Source organism: Anarhichas minor, unplaced genomic scaffold, assembly GCF_050575085.1.
Source record: "Anarhichas minor isolate MPS153535 unplaced genomic scaffold, ASM5057508v1 ptg000136l, whole genome shotgun sequence".
NCBI classification, from domain to species: domain Eukaryota; kingdom Metazoa; phylum Chordata; class Actinopteri; order Perciformes; family Anarhichadidae; genus Anarhichas; species Anarhichas minor.
The window spans coordinates 4557710-4576327 of NW_027466582.1; the positions used below are offsets into that span (position 1 = coordinate 4557710).

The 18618-nt window shown below is 40.6% G+C and overlaps 1 protein-coding gene across 3 annotated transcripts; it reads right to left on the bottom strand.

Moving 5' to 3' along the window:
- Positions 1-206: 206 nt before the first annotated feature.
- Positions 207-17656, bottom strand: LOC142942216 (triadin-like). 3 transcript variants are annotated; one of them, XR_012951573.1, is made up of 6 exons: positions 17388-17656; positions 8313-8511; positions 3036-3065; positions 2871-2911; positions 2351-2515; positions 207-681 (listed from the first exon to the last, which is right to left on the bottom strand). XR_012951573.1 is itself a non-coding variant. In XM_076084451.1 (6 exons), the coding sequence occupies exons 2-6, from the start codon at positions 8497-8499 to the stop codon at positions 659-661; spliced, it is 453 nt and encodes a 150-aa protein (XP_075940566.1). In that variant the 5' UTR covers positions 8500-8511; positions 17388-17655; the 3' UTR covers positions 207-658. The 3 variants fall into 3 exon arrangements, 2 of the variants coding, with proteins under 2 accessions (XP_075940566.1, XP_075940567.1); XM_076084451.1 differs by having other exon boundaries at positions 2864-2911; positions 17388-17655; XM_076084452.1 differs by lacking the exon at positions 3036-3065 and having other exon boundaries at positions 2864-2911; positions 17388-17655.
- Positions 17657-18618: the final 962 nt, after the last annotated feature.

Below are 18618 nucleotides of genomic sequence, written 5' to 3' on the forward strand. Positions count from 1 at the left end.
AATATAGCAACAATTGACAAATCCAAAATGAGGTCAGAACAATGTAAAATAAGAGCATGGGGAGAATACATATAGAATTAAATGTGTGAGGAAAACAAAGGATTATACAAATACAATGAGCCCCTAAAAAATATAGAAAAGACTGAAATAAATTAAACTTAAATATTTTTTATCAACCGATAGGTGACAAATAAAAGACACATATAAAGATTTGTCTTTCTTTTTTATTGTCATGATAACAAGCCTTTACTTGTTTAATTACAGTTTTGACATTTTTCATCTGATGATCTTTCACAACATTTTACGAGATGCAGCTTGTAAAAAGTTATGAAGAACTCAGAGAATCATTGTGATGTGTCTATTATCACACCGTTTTAAAAGATGAGCACTTTTTAAAGAGCAAATCCAGAAAACAATGTGCCGAATACAGATGTGGTTGAGACCATAATGGCGTTTTTATTACACTATTTCATGGTTTCTTAATTTTCAGTTTTTAATCTTAAAATTCCAGTTAACAACGGACAGAAACGATAAACTGTACATCCTCCTCCTCCCTCTGTTTCTTTACATCCTCTCCTCCACTTCAGTCAGATCCCTTCTTCCTCTCTCCGGCTCTTCATACTTGTCCATTCGTGTCCTCCCTCCACGCTCCTCCTGTTCAGAGCTCCTCAGAGTGGAAAGCTGAAGGCCAGAGGAGAAAATGAGGTGTTCATCGGTCCCAATATATACTTCATCAATCGCAGTTATTGCAGGTATAAATATCAAACCCCAAACTGAAGTTTCTTGGCTGAAATTACCATACAAATGAATATTAAGCTCCCTGCACAACATCATTATTTTTTCATCTGTCTTCCTGCTGTTGTTTTGGCCTTGAACCTCTTCCTTTGAAAATTAACTGCTCCTTATGTTTATTATACAATAACTCAGACTAAAATGTATTTCTGCCCCTCAATCTGAATGAGAGCATCTTTAAGCGTCATTGAAGTTGTCCCACTGTCTCACCTCTCAAGACACATTTGTGGTTACTCAAATCAAACCATTTTCCATTCGTCCACCAGATGGACTTTCCCTCATTTCCCCCTCATCCATCCATCCATCCATACTCCCACATCCATCAACATACCTGTTCATGAGCCGTATGAACATAAAAACAACCTGGCAGCTAGTTGGTAGAGGACGGAGGATCAATCCCAAAAATATCGATACTACAGTGCGTCTTGTTTAAAGATCGATTCTAGCATCAAGAGGATCGATACACAAAAGAGATTAGTTTCTCTCTTCTACACCCAGTTGAAGATTATAACTATTCATTGTACTCTTTGCTTCATGCTGTTGTCCTGTTGTGTGCATTCAAACCACATCCGACTAGTTACTCCCACTGACACATGATGTCTGAATGGAAGAGGAGCATGTTTGGATCTATTTCACAGCTGTGAATGTTGGTTGACTGCTTTTAGTTGCACAAAAATAACTTAAATATATATATTTGTACTTTGTTAAATCCCAAGAATTGTAATTTTCATCTTTGCACATTCAATTTACAATCATAAGAAATAAATAAAAAGTGTCTTGTGTTTTAACATGCATGCGATTAAGTAATTAACAGTGGAAGCAATAAGAAAGTACATACAAGCCTAAGCCGCTTATAATTGTAAAAAGTATTGGTATTGGCGATGCTGTTCCCTGTATTACTTGGTATCAAATGGAAACCACATAGCGGTTTGCCGGATTCGTCAACACTTTTACTTCATTTGTTCCATTTTCGTCATAGTTTCAAGGCTGTGTTCGGTTTGCCTGCTCCCTGTTTACCACTTGGACTCACTGCCTGTAAGCTATTTACAATAAATCACTGGATTCATCTGCTGCGTCCTAATGTCTGCATTTGGCACCAGTCCCAGTTCCAACTGTGACAGAAGTATTGGTAAATAAAAAGTGCTCCAGATCAAGCTTTCACTACAGTTAATTAGCGGTATTTGAAATGGGCTGTTGGTTCTGATAATTGAACAAAGAAGACGACGGGAAGTTTATTTTATGCCTGATTTATTTCCACAATTTAGCGGGTTAAAAGGGCGTCATATTCATTACAAATCTGTTAGTCAGTGAGTGACTACATTCCGACAGATCCACCATTGCTATTATCTGCACAGCGTGGATTATCACACTGAGCATATAGTTTGCTTTTCATTACATTTCCATGCTGATTAATAGTCATTCTATTACCAGAATGTTAAAATGTTTCATTCATGATTCAGTGCATGTAAATGCCAGGTCCTGAATAAGATGTCAGTCATGATATCATCGTTATCTTCGTCAGTAAATGGTTACTCAGCATGAGGTGATGTTTTCTTACATGTGAGGGGTTCAGTTAGCTGGTGAATACCTTCCTCCTCCTCAGCATCGGGAGCTACCAAACTGGCTGCAAAAGTCCATATCATCTCCAACCAATCAGTGCTCTCCTGAGATGTGACATCAGCAGGGACCCCAGCGGGGCTTGATTTTATTGGACGAAGAGCAGCTAAATAGAATAAAGAGAATAGAATAAAATAAATAAATGTAAATCAGAGTACAGTAGGATATTAGGGTAAAATTAAACTTGAGCAAAAATATCAGCGATGCTTACCAACAAACTACAGTCTAAAAAACGACCATGTTGAAATCACTTCACACACGACACAATTTAACAGAAAAATGTACAGTTTTACTGCAGTATTTAATATGTATACTATATTAAATGCCTGTGTAGGTGTTCATACTCTACAGTTTGGTCACAGCAGGTCGCAGTGAGAGAAATATTGATTGATATCATGTATTTAACTTCAGTGCTAAGGAGTGAATGTGATATGTATGGCGGCTCTCTGCTTGCCTCTTGCCTTCAAACCTCTCTTAGCGATGGCAGAGGGAGGAGGGAGACCTGAGGGGGACAGACACAGCGTTAACAGAGACAGCATGACGGGAGGTGAAGAGTATAGAGGTTGAAGAGAGAACAATCGCTCTCCTCATTTCTCAGTTTGTGCATCCTCAATTCCTTTCCTCACCTCCTGTCCTTGCGCGGTACACCCTCCCTCCTAAAGATGCGAGCGGAGGAGGCAAGGAAGACACACAAGGAGAGAGAAGTCGAGGCATTAACAAAATTGGACGTCTGTGCATTTTAAAGCAATGTCAATTATGACGTGTTGCACAGGAGTAGCTTCTGTTCATTGTGTTGTTATAGTACAGCTTTATTTCGTGTATGTCAAAATGACAACTTATACATATACTTTTAATTCAATTTACAACGTTTGTATATTCCAGATGTGTGTCACGCCTCTTTTAGACGTCACAAGTGCCGAAAAGACTTCGGCAAAGATACACCTGCCGCCCTATAGCTTCCCCGACAAGCTTCCTCTCGCCTCTTGATGCATTTTAGTGACTGAGACATCTTTCAAAAGATCGATTTCCGGGTCAAAGTTAGAAGGACGGAGGAAACGAGGAGGCACAGAATGAGAAGAGCGGAAAGAAAAAGAAGCACAGAGAGAAAAAGACACATAAATCCACCAACAGCCGCCATCGCACCATTCACAGCCACATACAGCTCTAGAGATATTGTTTTGCTGCTTTAATGGCAAACATGATCAAATCAAAAAAAACATCACACAAAACACACTTTTCATCTTACGGAAGATGTTCGGACTTTCACGACATGCTGGCTGAGAACACAGCAAGAAACGACTACAACTCAACCAAGTTTTAAGCAGCGTTTCAACATTCCCGACACACTTTTATCAGTATTTCCACTGTTGACTCTGTCTGCCCAAATATAGTATACTACCAAAGAAAGTAGTCACACGCTAACTTTTGGTTTCCACTCCAGGAGTCATCAATTGCAACAAAACAAATCGCTAACAAGGCAATCTTTGTAAAGGACAAATGCCCTCATTTATGGTTGATAGATCATTTATGGTTGATAGATCATTTATGGTTGATAGATCATTTATGGTTGATAGATCATTTATGGTTGATAGATCAGTAATGAGGCTGAGCAAATTCAGCCTTTTCCTTACAGCTTTCTAAATGTGATACTGTAAAAATATGTGAATGGAAACGCGACTAATGACACTTTATTTAAACTGCATTGTGAATTACCTTTTGCGGGAAACTTATCTTGGATAACGTTTGCTTTCGCTGTATCACAAATTTTAAACTTAGGGAAAAAATTGTGGTTTGTGGAAAGGTTAAAAAACACAGGACTCTCACCCAGGAGACCGCTGTTCCTGTCTCATGTGAACCAGGTACTTATGTTGCCTGAACACAACTAAGTCGTAGTTTTGCGTCAGATTCGTAGTCATTTTAAGCCGAACCATGATGTTTTTCTTAAAAATCTAACCAAGTAGTTTCGTTGCCTAAACCTACCGAAGCAGTTTTGTGTTTTTTGTTTTGTTTTGTGAACCAACTGTGATGGTTATCTGGGAGGAAAATACGTTTCCCTTGAAATGTAAATGAGCACTTTAGTTGTATCGGAACGTAATTTTGTAGGAGACAGGGTTGCTTTATTCACCACTGCTTTGTCCCAGCAGCAGCTCTCATTAATTGATCTTTCTAATATTCCCTCTCCCAGGTGGAAGAAGCTTTGTGCCTGTTTGTTGCCAAGTGTGGAGGAGTCGTATAATGCATCCTCATAAACAGCTGATTAATGCACTGACATTTCTTTGATTGGCACTCCACACAGAGGCACCAGGAATAGAAGGCTAGCATCCCCCCCGCTAACTCTCCCGTCCTTTTATTGCCTTTACTTATTCATTCAGTCTCTCCTCCATACACCTTTCTACCCTCTCTTTCTTTGTTTCTCTCTCTAACTCACTCCATGCCTCCGTTATTCTCTCTTCTTTTGTACGAATCTATTTTCTGTCTTACTTTCATGTTCTCATTCTGGGACTCTTTTCTTCTGCCTGCTTCTCTCTACCTTTGGTTTTGTGAAGTTTAGCCACCACATCAAAATGATAAAGCACAAAGAAAAGAGATTAAAAATACAAATTGTAGATAAAATAAATAAAAAAAGACCCAGAGGACTCTGAAAAAACCTCTCAGAAGAGAAGAGAATAAAGTAGCTGGAAGAGATGCATCTGAGCTGGATAAGAAAAGCTAAATGATTCAGAGCTTTGTTTGTTTGTTTTTATTTATACTTCCTTCTTTCCTCCATTGCATTCTCCTTTCTTTCTGTCTTTGTTTCTGTCACACTGACATAGGAGAGTGCTTTGTGGACACCATAAGGTTTTGCAGTGCAACACCCTCGTCAGCGATGTCTGATCTGAACTAATAAACGCTAGATGGTTGTAACATTTGCAACCGTCTCAATCTAAGTAAGTTCCCTTTTCAAGAGTAATCACATATATTAAGAAGTTGCCTCATGCCTCGCTGTCAGATAAAGAAAGAACAGGGGTTTGATAAGATGACTGATCAAACTGTGCTGCAGCGTTCTCTCTCTGTGCTGTACTGTATTTTGATATATAGTATGTCTAAGTGTGTGTTCCTGTCTCCCCATTTCTATAATTTTCTGCTGCTATTTTGTCTATTCTTTCTTTCTCTCTCTCTACACACACACACACACACACACACACACACACACACACACACACACACACACATCCACCGCTTTATCGCTGCTCTTTCACGACAGGGAGGATTGCATTTCTTCTTTATTGTCCGAGAATGTCTCCTTGCTGTTTCATTTACACACGCTGGCCTTTATTGAAATGTCATGATGGGGAGAAAAGCTCTGTGATTAAAAATGCAGCCCAGCATTTTGTCATTGTCAACTTGCAAATATTTACCTCAGAAAACGGAAGTTGACTTCTATACCTGCAGGGACGCTTTGCATTTCTGCTGTATTTTCTCACTAACCTGCAGAAACATTTCCTTGATTTAGAGAAAAGATCCGTCATTTCTATTGATGTCTCTGAATGAAATGTATGAAATCTCATTCTCTGTTTAGGTTTTCTTGGATTTTCATGTTTTCCAATGTCGGCTGTTGCAAGAAAATAAATCTGCAAAATTGCACATATGATTTAATTGAAAATCCCAACAGGCCTACAGATTTAATGTCATCATTAGACACAATAGTCGTAACACAACACCTAAGTCTATTTTAAGCCTGTGTATCACGAGGCTTCTTAGTCATTGATGACTGTTGGCAGGTCCAGAGGAAACACAGATATAGGCTACATGCAAAGTCACACAGGCACACAATTTGAATTGTCATACACCTAAAGACAGGGACTGAGAATACCAACCGCCTCACGGCAGTTTGTGAAATAGTCGGGAAATTGAAATCTAGAAATACACAAATTTTGCTTTTTTTCGTGTCGCTAAGCATGAAAACAATGCCAATAGAAAGTCGATTAGGATCCTATTCAGCGATGTCTCATTGACGTTTATGAGAGACAAAATGCATCTACAACTGATGAGTAAAGGGACAATACGTTAGCCAGTTGACAGCTGGTGGGAAACACTTGTCGGTGGAAAGGAATCATGTACATCTTGATAGTCTCCAATCGGTCGCAGGCAGCACTCTAGTACAAGCAAGCAGTGCAGTCAAACTGTTAGTGGTTTTGCTGTTGTCGTTGTTGTTTTTACCAGAAGATAAACACACGGGGTCGTCACAGTATGATGTGTACTCTTTGGATGGGATGGCAGGTGATTGACAGCATGAGGATGGAGAAGAGGTGGTTGTGGGGGGGGGGGGGGGGGGGTGAAGGAGGGAGGAGAGTGAGGAGAGGAGTTAAAGATGAGTGTGTTGGATGTGCGAGGCAGGACTATCCTTACGCTGGATAGTCCAACAACATGGCGATGTGTGGTAGTGGTGGGAGTGATAAGGAGCAGATGTGAGTAGAAAATCAAAGGGATTGATTTCCTGTTGTGTGGTTGTAAGATCGCAGGCAGTTTGACCTTTTGTGGGTCAGGTCTATTCAGATCACTACAGTGCATACTAAAAGACTTAAAGTAAAATAAATATGAATTTCATATTGAAAACTTAAATCTCCATACATGTTGAATGCTTTCCTGTAGACCAAATTTACTTTTTCACACTTTGTTTTGTGTATGAATGAAACAATGAGACATGACATGTAACTTAAAGCGCATTAGGCAGATTTTGCTACCTTCATACAAAGCTAGGCTAGATGTTTCCTCCCGTTTCCAGTCATCATGCTAAGCTAAGCTAGCCGACTTCTGGCTTACCGTACCTTCACGTTTAGCAGACAGCTATGAGAATGACCTCAGTGTTCAGCATTACCTAAACTGTAAAGTAAATTATAACAAGAGTATAATGACTTCAACATGACATTTTGTTGTCCAGTGTTTTGATTTCTGGGGTAGTTAACAACCCAGATTCTGTGTTTACCGAAACAAAGCGACGTGCTGAAGAGTGCGGCGCGGTTGTTCTCTGTTGATTCCTCCTGTTCTGCTACAATCAGACATTTCTCATTATCTCAAGATGTAAATTAACAGGTGTGCGGAGCCTTGTAAGCCTGATCAAGGGTGCCAGTGAATAAGCGGTCTTAGGCTGAACTGAAGATGTTTAAAGGAGATCTTGACTGCTGCACTGGTGCGTTCGAAAGGAAATTAATTTTCTCTAATGACAATGAAGCAATTAAGGTTTGAGCACAGAAAACGAAAGATGATCACTGGAATTATCAAGTTCTGAGCTGTAGATGATAGGATTATGGATATTTGAGGGAATAAAGCTGCTCTGGCAGGCAATGTATGGAAGCAACAGGAAGTTCCCTTTCAATCCACTCTACCAGTGTATGACATTTAAGTGAAAATGAGAAGGAGTGGATGGACCGCAGTATGTACACAGCTGTATTACTACACTGGTACATGAACTGTCAACTGATGGGCTCATTGATGTTAGAGTCTAATGCGAGTGTGAGAAAATGCACTCCTCACAGACGACACACATTTTCAAAACATCTGCCGAGTGGAGCGAAACACTCAACGCCATGTGTTACTTTAAACACAAACAGTGTTAAAGCAGCACAGAAGTGCGTGTCCTCCGACTCAACACACGGCCGTTGAAAATGATGACCTTCTTGAGAGCACGTCCACTTTTGAAGTCTGCTTCAAAAATGCCCGAGAGGTTTGTTGAAAAATGCTGATGAGATAATGGATGTTCAAATTATACGTGAAAAATGGGGATAAATGAGTTGAAGGAAAGTGTCATTACACGCACATTATAATCACATTATGATGGAATTATAATCATTGGTGAAAGGTAGAACGGATGGTTTTACTTATAATGCAAACAATCTATTAAAAGATTAAGGTATAAATGTTACCTGTCAGGGTTTTATTGTCAAGTAGATCAAAGAGAACGATGGCGACTCCAAACCATGTGATGACCAGAGCCACAACCAGCAGCCAGGCCATCGGTGAATTAAAGGTCAAAATGACATCGTCCAAAAACGTCTTCTGATTGGTCCGAGCCGGACGGTCCGCACCCCCGCCGTTGTTTTGACTGCTCATTGTTGAAAAGGGCTGAGGACAGAAAGAGACAGAGGGGTTTGAAACATGTAGGACATGATGACAAAAAGAAAAGAACAAGATGAAGAGAGCAAGGAAGAGAATCATGTATCCCGCTGCTTTTCTTAACAAGACCCGCCCTGCTTAGCTGGTTGAGGCAGAGAGGATTGATTGAGGTGAGGCATGGACCTCGAGAAGTAAACAAATGTCAGAAAAAGAAAAGTGTAGGTGGCTCAATTTAAATTAAAACAATTAAAAATGCCTGGAAACAAAATGAAACCATGACCAAAAGAAAAAGTCTGTGGTCTGCTAATGGAGTGGGATAACATACACAAAAAAGTATGAGCTAATTAGCTAACACAGTTTAAAGTTAATTTAAGCAAATTAGAGTAATGAGAATGGAATTATGTTGTAAGCTTGCTGTTATAAACGTCTTTAAAGTTGCAATTTAGTATTACACTTCCTTAACGTGGGAGAACCGGAGAGTGGGCACAAGCTCTGATTACAACACACACAGAGGGAGAGCGACTTGATGCTCTGCTCAGATAGACATTAATCCACTTTATCTTTACACTGAAAATGGTTGTTTGCTGCTATAATACTCTGAATTTTGAAGAACCTTTGAAGTTTTGGGAGTGTGTACACTTGAAATAAGCTTTTCACAATATGCCCTTTTAGCTTTGATGAGTTTCTTGTCCCTGTTGTCCCATATATATCCCGCTGTGTAACCTTTTTTTTTTTTTTGCTGAGACAGTCATTTTTGATGTTCTCTAAAATTGCTGATCTCACCTCTAAAAATGTCAGTACAAACATCGATAGTAATTAGAGGACAATGCAATTAGCATCTGATTTAGAAGATTCGGATTACAAATAGACGTGCAGCAGCAAGCTGTCTGGCTTTGGTGGTAGATGTATGTTCGATGAGGACACGTTGAAAGACTATTAGCATAAAAAAAACACCTGTTGCTAAATTTCAAAATAAAGTACAGAAACCTTGGGAGTAATGTGGGGGTGGAAAGTCAACTTCCCCTTGAATCCTTTGGTATCAAACACAGGATTGTAGCCCATGATGGTATTGATACCTTCCCACCACAAATTCACCACTAAACCACATTAGTGTAACTTTAATCCGTGCATGATATGAGTAATAGCTACAGTATGTACAACGCACACAGCAGCTGTTTATTCACACGGATGTTTTTCTTTGTGTGAGGATGAGAGTTATGAGGAGGAGAGAGAAAGATCGAGACTATACCGGAGGTGTTGAGGAGATTAAATTCCATCACACTTTGAAAAATCTGATCCACCTGACTAATTACTTCTGTAAAGAAAGTTTTCATCATTGTATGGCAGCGGGGCCGCGCGCCATGACATGATTACGTGCCCGCGTTAGGTTGTTTGTGTTCATTATGCGGCGTGATGCGATGAACTGAGATGATGTATTTTTCCTTTCTGTTTCCCTGCCTGGCTCTCACACAGCTTATCTGCAAATATAAAGTGATAGCTACACCGTTGTGGAGATTTGAATTAAAATAGGGGAAGAAATATGCCCTTCTCAAGAGTATTAATGAGGCCCTGAAGGGTGCAGATCCGCATGAGTCCTGCATGCCATGCTGGTCCAGCTGAGGCATTTAACACCGATCGTTATGACAATCTCGTTGACAGAATTAGGTGGTGGTTTGGAGGTCTGGACTCTAATGGTTCTCATCTTCACTGTTATTTAATAGAAGCTGAGTGTAGATTTGTGACAATGTCTCCCTCGCTCCTCATTATATAATATATGTACCTCAAGGCTCAATTCAGGCTTGTTCTCAATATGCATTCTTCCCCTTGAGTAAATTGGCCGTATCGTTGCCTGAAATGTAGCCAGTGCACTCAAACCCAGACAGCGTGCTCGACTGCACAAGACTATTAAACAGTGAATAAAGCAACATGTATAGAGCTCGGTACAAAAAGCCGGAGCACTTTGGCATGGCCAGATTAACCCGTTAGGGGTCCCTAGGGCAAAACATCGATGTCGGGCCCCTAGTAGACCCTCCATGAACCAACAACCCGCCTCCTGTACACGTATACCTCAAAGTTCCCGCTTTGGCAGCTAAATGATATGCCCTGGGACCAGACTTTCTGTGTGTGAATTAGTTTATGGTAATTTGTTCAAAGACAACTCTATTTACAGAGCACTTAAATATAAACTAAAACAATTAACTCTTAAAACAGGATTTCTACAAAGAGCCCCGCAACAAGATCAGGTGATGAATTGAGATTATCAGATGGAGTTTAGAGTTGATATTGATCATTTTGGCCAATGATGTTCAATGATTTACAGTAGCGGATATTCAGGAATGGATTATTCTGTACTTCACTGCTACATTAGTCCTGACTCCATTCAGTAATCACTCTATTCTTTATCAGGTGACATTAATGCTGAATTGGAAAAGAGTTATTCCAGCAATTTAGTATTGTACTTTCTTAAAGTTAAGAACATGTGAGAGAAGGAGCAAGAATGATCAAAATGAATGCAGCAAGGGTCGAAATATCGAAACATTTATTCCTTTCAATCTTCAAAAAGAATCCTGAATCCTACATTCACCACAATGCAATTCTCTTTATCTTCCCTCCCTGAAGACCATACCTGTATTCCAAAAAGCAGGTAGCATATATCTATCTATCTATCCATCCATCCATCTATCTACTGTACAATGTGATCCAAGATGGTTGTATGATGCGATGTGTTTTGATTCAGCAGCTGGTCTCTGCTCGGCTGACCTTTCTGTTGCTGCATTCAGATAACAATCCACAAAATCAATGTAACATAATTCTGCCCACGCACACTCAAATGTTCAATTGTGTGTGTGTGTGTGTGTGTGTGTGTGTGTGTGATTCAAGAAAGCTAACCATTGATCTGGTGAACAACAGCCGGCGTGTGTGTGTCATTTCAGAAGCCGAGCTAAGAGTGCCGGTCCGTGAGTGATATAAAAGCTGACCATTGATCTTGTAAGGCCGGCCGTTCAGGCCAAACACATTGATCCATTGAGAAGAGGAAAAGCTAATCACAGAACAGTTCTCTTACGTAGCCCATGTGTTGTAGTTTCTGAGTCACAGTCAAGCAAACATTTCTCCTTGTATGTGTGTGTCCTGATGACCCAGCCCACCTGTTGTCACCACAGAGTGCTGAGCTGATCTTCACACACAAGGACACCAACTGCTGCTGCCGCCTCCTCCACACCAGAGGAATGCACAGAATTAGAACGATGTGGGTGGAGGCGACTAACCGGTGTTTGAGGGCAAATGAAAGGCGACAAAAGGCGGCGTGGAGAGTGTGAGTAAGTGAATGCATCGCCTTGATATGAGTAACTTAATGACAAATAAGCGTGGTACTGCCTATGAAGAGTTACCCACTGTGGTTACTTGTCAGATTCATATTTCACATTAAAAACATAAAGACTACGACACATTGTCAGGTTTCGGATGTCTATAAGTTGTCGAGTTTTCAGCCAAAAAAAAGGAGGAAAAATGATTTGATATTCCAAAAAAATCAAAGATTAGAAAAAGTTAATATAAATGTGTGTAGCAGAACTTTGCTTTTACTTCTTTCCTTTCCCATTAATCATGTCATGACCCTTTAGATTTATCTTGCGACCCTGTAGAGGGGCCAGACCCCCAGGTTGAACCGCTGGACTAAACAACAAACTGTATCAAAATGCAACAGTCACAGCTAAATGAACATTTACGTAATGCAGTATTTTGCAGTGTTAAATTGGTGTAAGGATAGAAATACTTCTTTATTTCTAGAGTACAGTATTAGCCTACATCAACTAGAAGCATACTACGTTACAGAATAAGAATAAGATGATAAAGGAATTCATTTCTAAAAAAATAAAAAAGACCATTTTATTGTTTTTAATGCAGTTTACGTGCACAAATATTGAAAGCAGGGATTTACATTCCTCTGGATTATACTTGTGCAATTACGTTACGGCACTGTTAGAGGAGAAAAAAAGAGAGAAAGAAAAAGGTAAGTTGATCATTAGAAGATCACATCAAAGAGATTATTTTTAAATGCGGTTGTTACCAACCTCGAGGTCGGGACCCCCAAGGGATCCCCAGACACATCTGAGGGATCCCAAGAAGACATAAGGGGGAAACAAGACATTTATTTTCTCATTGGATCTAAATCTAAACTCTAAGCCTTTAAAATCACATCCACACTGAGGCCCTAATCAATGTTAAGGAGGAAGGAGTACTGTACACTTTGCTTCATTTCACTGGCGTAACAGGTTTGAGGAGAATGAAGAGTGAATTGTGAGTTCCAGTCAAAAGTCTGTGAGCAAAATGTTACTTTTTCAATACATTTTGTATTGACAGTGTGCAGAGTTAACAACCTTATTAACTGGTCATTTAATCATGTTTTGTTAATCTCCTGTGTACATTTTTGGCATGTTCGTCATATATTTAATGCAACAAATGTACTATATTATATCTTCAAGTGGCAACAGAGCAACAGGCTACAGCGAGTCTTTTTGTCGTGAAGGAAACAATGTGATTTTAAAGTTTATTTCTCTTTACAAAGTTATAAAAAACACAATACGAAGATAAATGAACGTGACTTAAGTTAATAATAGCAGGAGCAAATAGCTCATATTGTAGCTCACAGATTATAACACCAATGGTCATTAGTTGCAGTTGTCCACTTTTTAAAGTTCGGGAGTGTAGCAGCTTACTTTTAATAGATATTATAAATGGCAATAAGAAGGAATAATTGTGTGCAGACCGCCAGCATTCAGCGCCGTCAGTGTCAGATCATTATTATAAAGTTCAGCCGGAGCGACATGGATTTTTACAGTACCTTGGGCTTTGAGTTTGCCGGATGTTCAGTGATAACCTTCAGTCCTTCAAAGGCTTTGGGAAATGCACCGTCACCATGGAAACGCGCGTGCAACTCCTTCGTTAAATCCTCTTTGGCCCCGGCTGATTGTGAGGAAGAAGACGACGGAGGCGACGTACAAAGCGCACACGGCAATTGTGGTAAAGCTGGATCACAGCAGGGTCTAAAAATACACTGAGACCTTCCCCACGGGAGAAAACGTAAGGAAATCCAGCAAACAGCTCTTTGGAATTTGTATTGTTCTTGTTGATAATCAAAGTTCTTCTTGAAGATTTCTCCAGGAAATTCTTTGGTGAAAGTTTCGGATGATTGGGTTTCTAGCTGGTTTAGCTGCTGGAGAGAGTGAGACAGAGAGAGTGAGACAGAGAGAGAGAGAGACGGGCAGGGAGAAGTGACCTACTGAGAGTCACCCTGCCCCCTCCGAGAGTCCAAAATAGAGAGATAGTGGAAGTGAAGGGAGGGAGGAAGAGAGGGAGGAAGAGAGGGCAGAGACGGTGGAGCGGAAGAAAACTGGATGTATGAGAGCAAAAGATCAAGGGATGGAGAGAACAGAATGAAATGAAGAGAAAAAGGTCTAAAAGTCTCCTGTGCTGTGTGTCTTGGAAACACAGAGCTTATTAATCATGTTATAATGATGGAGGCAGCTAACAGCTGATGCTACATCAGTTGTCCTCCTCTGAGAGGCCCATTACTCTGTTCCTGACCTCACCGACTGACCTGCCCACTGTAAAAAATAAAATAAAGTCTCCCACACCTGTACGCAAGTGCTAGCATTGATTTTGGTTCATTTATTAAATGTCATGGCATGATTTGACAGTATTTACAGCAACAGCACTAGTAGTTTTAACGTGACAGAAACCCCCAAATGCCCTCACTTTGTGCCCTCGGCAACAACTTGAAAAATGAAGATCTTTAAACTTCTTCTTCTTGCACTTCATCCAGTGGACACATATTTCCTCTGAAGTACCCTGCGTTGTCAAACAGAGGTCACAGTGAAGAGTAAATAAGTTAATTAAGAACTAGTTGAGCCCCATGCGAGTTCTTAAGTCCTGTCAGAACCTGTTTTTGAGGCCCAGTTTAAATAGGGGGGGGGGGAGGGGGGGGGGGGGGGGGGGGTGCGCAGTGGGAAGGAGAAACCTGACCCCCAGTCCTGCCCTGGGAGCCTGCGCTGCAGAGGCTATAATTAGAGATACAGACAGCAGCTGGTGGACTGGACCGCTTTATATTTAGGGCGCAGAGAAGGGGGCTGAGGGTTGGAGGACACAACACACACACACACACACACACACACACACACACACACACACACACACACACACACACATGCAAAAACAAGGCCCTCCCGAGCATTATTGATATTTTCTTTTGACCGTCCCATTGACAAAAACAACCCCATATCTGTAAAGTATATGATACTCTTAATAATATAACAGAATTGGTACAACTGGTTTCACCATCAACAACTCAAAGAGGAGAAGGATGAAGAACTGGAATGGTGGACCCACATTTAGATCTTAATAGAGGGCTGCAGGAATGAGACCGAACATCTGCAAATTGGTATTTTTGCACTTCTGGTGCCCTCGTCTCAAAGTCTCTCAAAGAGGTGTTTTGGACGGGTTTTTGATCAAATGTTTGATATAAGGTCTGTGCTGAACACAAGGTGAAGAGATTTTAAGGTTTTGTTCTACGATGTAAAATACGTCAGTAAATACCCCTCTCGACATGCGGCTAAATGAGAACGTCATCACGCCGACTAGTTCGAAATTTGTTGCTTTATGTTCTATTTATTCAAGTGATTAGATAAGTGCAGATATTCTTGGATTCCAGCAGCAAGACTGAAAACTCGATGTAATGATCCGCTTGACGGGCCATAAAAAAAATTATTGTGAATACGAAACGATATTTGGACTTATGCCGGAGATAAAAATGTGCAGGAAGAAAGCATTTGTAGTTTCCGTTAAGTGAAATTTGATCTAAAGAGTAAATTAACGAGCTGGTTGTATCTTCTGTGACGCTCATGTTGAGTGATGAGAGACAACAACCAGTGAGAAAAGTTTTCGTTGCAGCTGTCAGGGTGGGAGATGTTACACCTCTAATGTTGTTATTGCCTCATGAAGTTCGTTAACACCCTTAACGTACAGCTCTACACCCAACCTGACAGAAGAGGTATTAAACACAGGGGTGTGCATCTACAGGTGTCATTTTCACAGCAACAGGAGAAGGGAATAAATACGGTAAATCCTTCATGCTGTGGTGAGAATGTTCGTTAATATGTGATAATATGTGATAGTGTACACAATTAGAGTGAGCTGTAAACGGTGGTGGAATGTAACTACGGTTTTTTCAAGTATTAAGGCGAGACAAGGGACAAGTTCTCTGAAAATGTATATAATCAGATTTAAATAGTGTCACGCTTTCGGAGGCGCGCTACACGAGGTTTTAGATAAGATGCATGTGTGAGCATACGACATGAGTTGTTTGTGGCCAGTATTTACTTAAATTCATCTCATTTATTTTTATTTTTTTGTTCACCGTGGAGGCAAGAAATTCTTTTATCAAGAATTCAAGGTACCACGGGGTGAATAATTGTTATACAACAGGTCACTTTGTTGGTGAAGTATTCCTTTATAAGTAAAAATCTGAACACTTTCAATTTCAATAAATGAATACAAATTCTGCGTGGCTTTCAACCAGACATGTTTTTTTGGGTCCAGACTCATGCTCTGTGTTAGCGATGCTGCCCCAGGGCTGCAGCTACCAGAGGACGGCGAGGGCACCGAGTCTGTGATTAAAACAGAGGTGAAGAACAAAACAGTCACACATCAACCATACATCTCTGTCTCTCCGTAAGACTCTCTGCTTCTTCATTAATGACTCCTTCACCTGCCCTTGTGTTTCGTCTCCCTGCTTTCTCTCCCCTTGTACCTCGCCCGCTCTGCTTCTCTAACTTTCTGTCTTCCTTCCACTCTCACCTCCTGGTCTTTTCTATCTCTATCTCCTCTTTCTTTCCCTCAACCTATCCTGTTCTACTTTCACTTCCTCCCTCCCGTCTCTCCTGCTCCTGAAATCCCTTTCTTTCCATCCTCCTTCCTTTTCACCTCCCGCTCTGCTCTATCTCTACCTCTCTCTACCACACGCTGTCCGGCGCCATCTTTGTTTCACTCCCTCCCCAAACACACACACACACACACACACACACACACAAACACACACACACACACACACACACACACACACACACACACACACACACACACACACACACACACACACTCAATTCTTCTTATTAAATTAGTAATAATGTCACCATTCTCCCTCCCAGGAGGCCAGTGTTATTGACTTCATTATGCAAATGTAAACCAGCCCACAGCTATACTACTGATGGGATAAGACACTCACACACACACACACATACACACACACACACACACACACACACGCTGTTTGTAGTCTGCGTGTGCTAGCAAGAAAATTTCAGATAATTATGTCAGCCGGTGGAGTTGATGTGTGTATTAACACGAAATCGGCTAAATCCAACGGGCCTGCAGGCTTTTTTACACCCGTCAAAAAATGTTACTCCGAATTTTTTAGAATACAATAGAATAGAACATAAAATGACTGCCCACAATGCAAAAGTTGCATCTGAATCTGTCACATTTTTACCATTTTATTCTAGTGGTTTGTCTCTGCGTGTCCACATTTCTTGGTGTCCTTGGGCAGGACACTGCTGCCGCTTTGAGCGAAAAATGTCTGCCATTTGAAAGTTTTATTCTAACAAATGTATTTCTATTACATCAGACTTTAAAGAAACTGTTTTCCAAGATTTCATTCACACATTTTGACATTTCTGGCCACCCAAATCCAAAAAGCCCATTTTAATTTTGTGTTGGCGCTTCATTTTGTTTTCAAAGCCAGCTTTAACAAACATATTATTTGGCTGTGAACAACTCTTCACAGGAAACAGACTGATGGGAATGCAGGCCAGGTGGATGTATCCAACACGTACCTGAGTGGCCCGTGTGCCGTCTGCAGTAATGTTGGCTTTGTGGCTCGGTTAGGAAGTGATATTGCTCTCATCTTGACTCTGATCTGCCGGTCATGCGGTTCTCTCTGTCACATTGGCACTCGCTGGTCGCTGCTCGCCAAACCACGCTGTCTTGATGCAAGTTCACAGACCTGGAAATGTACTGGAGAGTATACAGTAAACACACACACACACACACACACACACACACACAGACACACAGACACACTTGCAAACACAGAATTGGCAAAGGCAGGCCAGACAGATGGAAAGACAGCAGAGAGCAGGGAGGAAGTGGAAATTAAAGTCACAGTGTCAGGAAGAACAATTAGAGCTCAGGGATTAATATGACATGCAATCTGACTGACTGACTATTATCCAGAGGAAATAACTATCAGGTCATTTAACATTATTATGTCATTTTCTGATATTTTTATTATGTTAGACTTAAGCAATTAATAAACCCCATTAATCACAGCCTTCAGTTGCTGATTGCTTTTATAAAACAGTTACATATACCGGGCATGGTTTCATAAAATAAACGCAAGAAAAGCAATAATTTAATTATAACAAATAATCATTCTTCCGCCAATTAATGTCAGCAGCTAGCATGGCTGTAGACTCTTAATCTTGCTTAAACTACGTTATAAAACACTTGACAGGAAAGTAAAAGCCTTAAAGTCATATAAGAGAGAGAGACAGAGACAGATCGACAAAAGCCAATAAAACTGGGTAACAGTGACATTAATAGCAAAGCTGAGAGAAATACAAAGTAGGCTTTAAAACAACGGGGAGCAGACTCATTTTTCACATGAAATATGATATGGTATGAATAATTTATCTCCTGACTAACTAACTAAGTAACACCATGCATTACTCGCTGTGTTTCCAAGTGCCCGACTGACTCACCGACTGACAGCATGTTATAAAAACATGTGCAGTTATTCAGGGAGATGATGCTTGTGCTTCAGACTGTCTGGTCACAGGGCATTAGCAATGGGGCGCTGCCTACCAGACACCTCATGCATTTTTAACCAATCAATATCCTCGTTTCTACATCTCTTTCACCTTCTCTGTCTGACTCTCCGTTTTCCTCTGCATCTCTCTGTTTTCTTTTTTTTTTGCTTCTTCTTCCTGTACTCCCTTTCTCTCTGCTGTTATGTACTGTAGTTGTTTTCTTCCTTCTCTCTCTGTTGCCTTTCATCCTTTAACT

What these genes read in the sequence shown, in the direction of transcription:
- LOC142942216 (XM_076084451.1), bottom strand. Translation starts at nt 8,499, where the DNA reads ATGAGCAGTCAAAACAACGGCGGGGGTGCGGACCGTCCGGCTCGGACC. An exon ending in TGACAATAAAACCCTGACAG is followed by an intron (nt 3,066 to 8,312) that starts GTAACATTTATA and finishes TCGCATCTTTAG; the next exon opens with GAGGGAGGGTGTACCGCGCA. An exon ending in GTACCGCGCAAGGACAGGAG is followed by an intron (nt 2,912 to 3,035) that starts GTGAGGAAAGGA and finishes TGTCCCCCTCAG; the next exon opens with GTCTCCCTCCTCCCTCTGCC.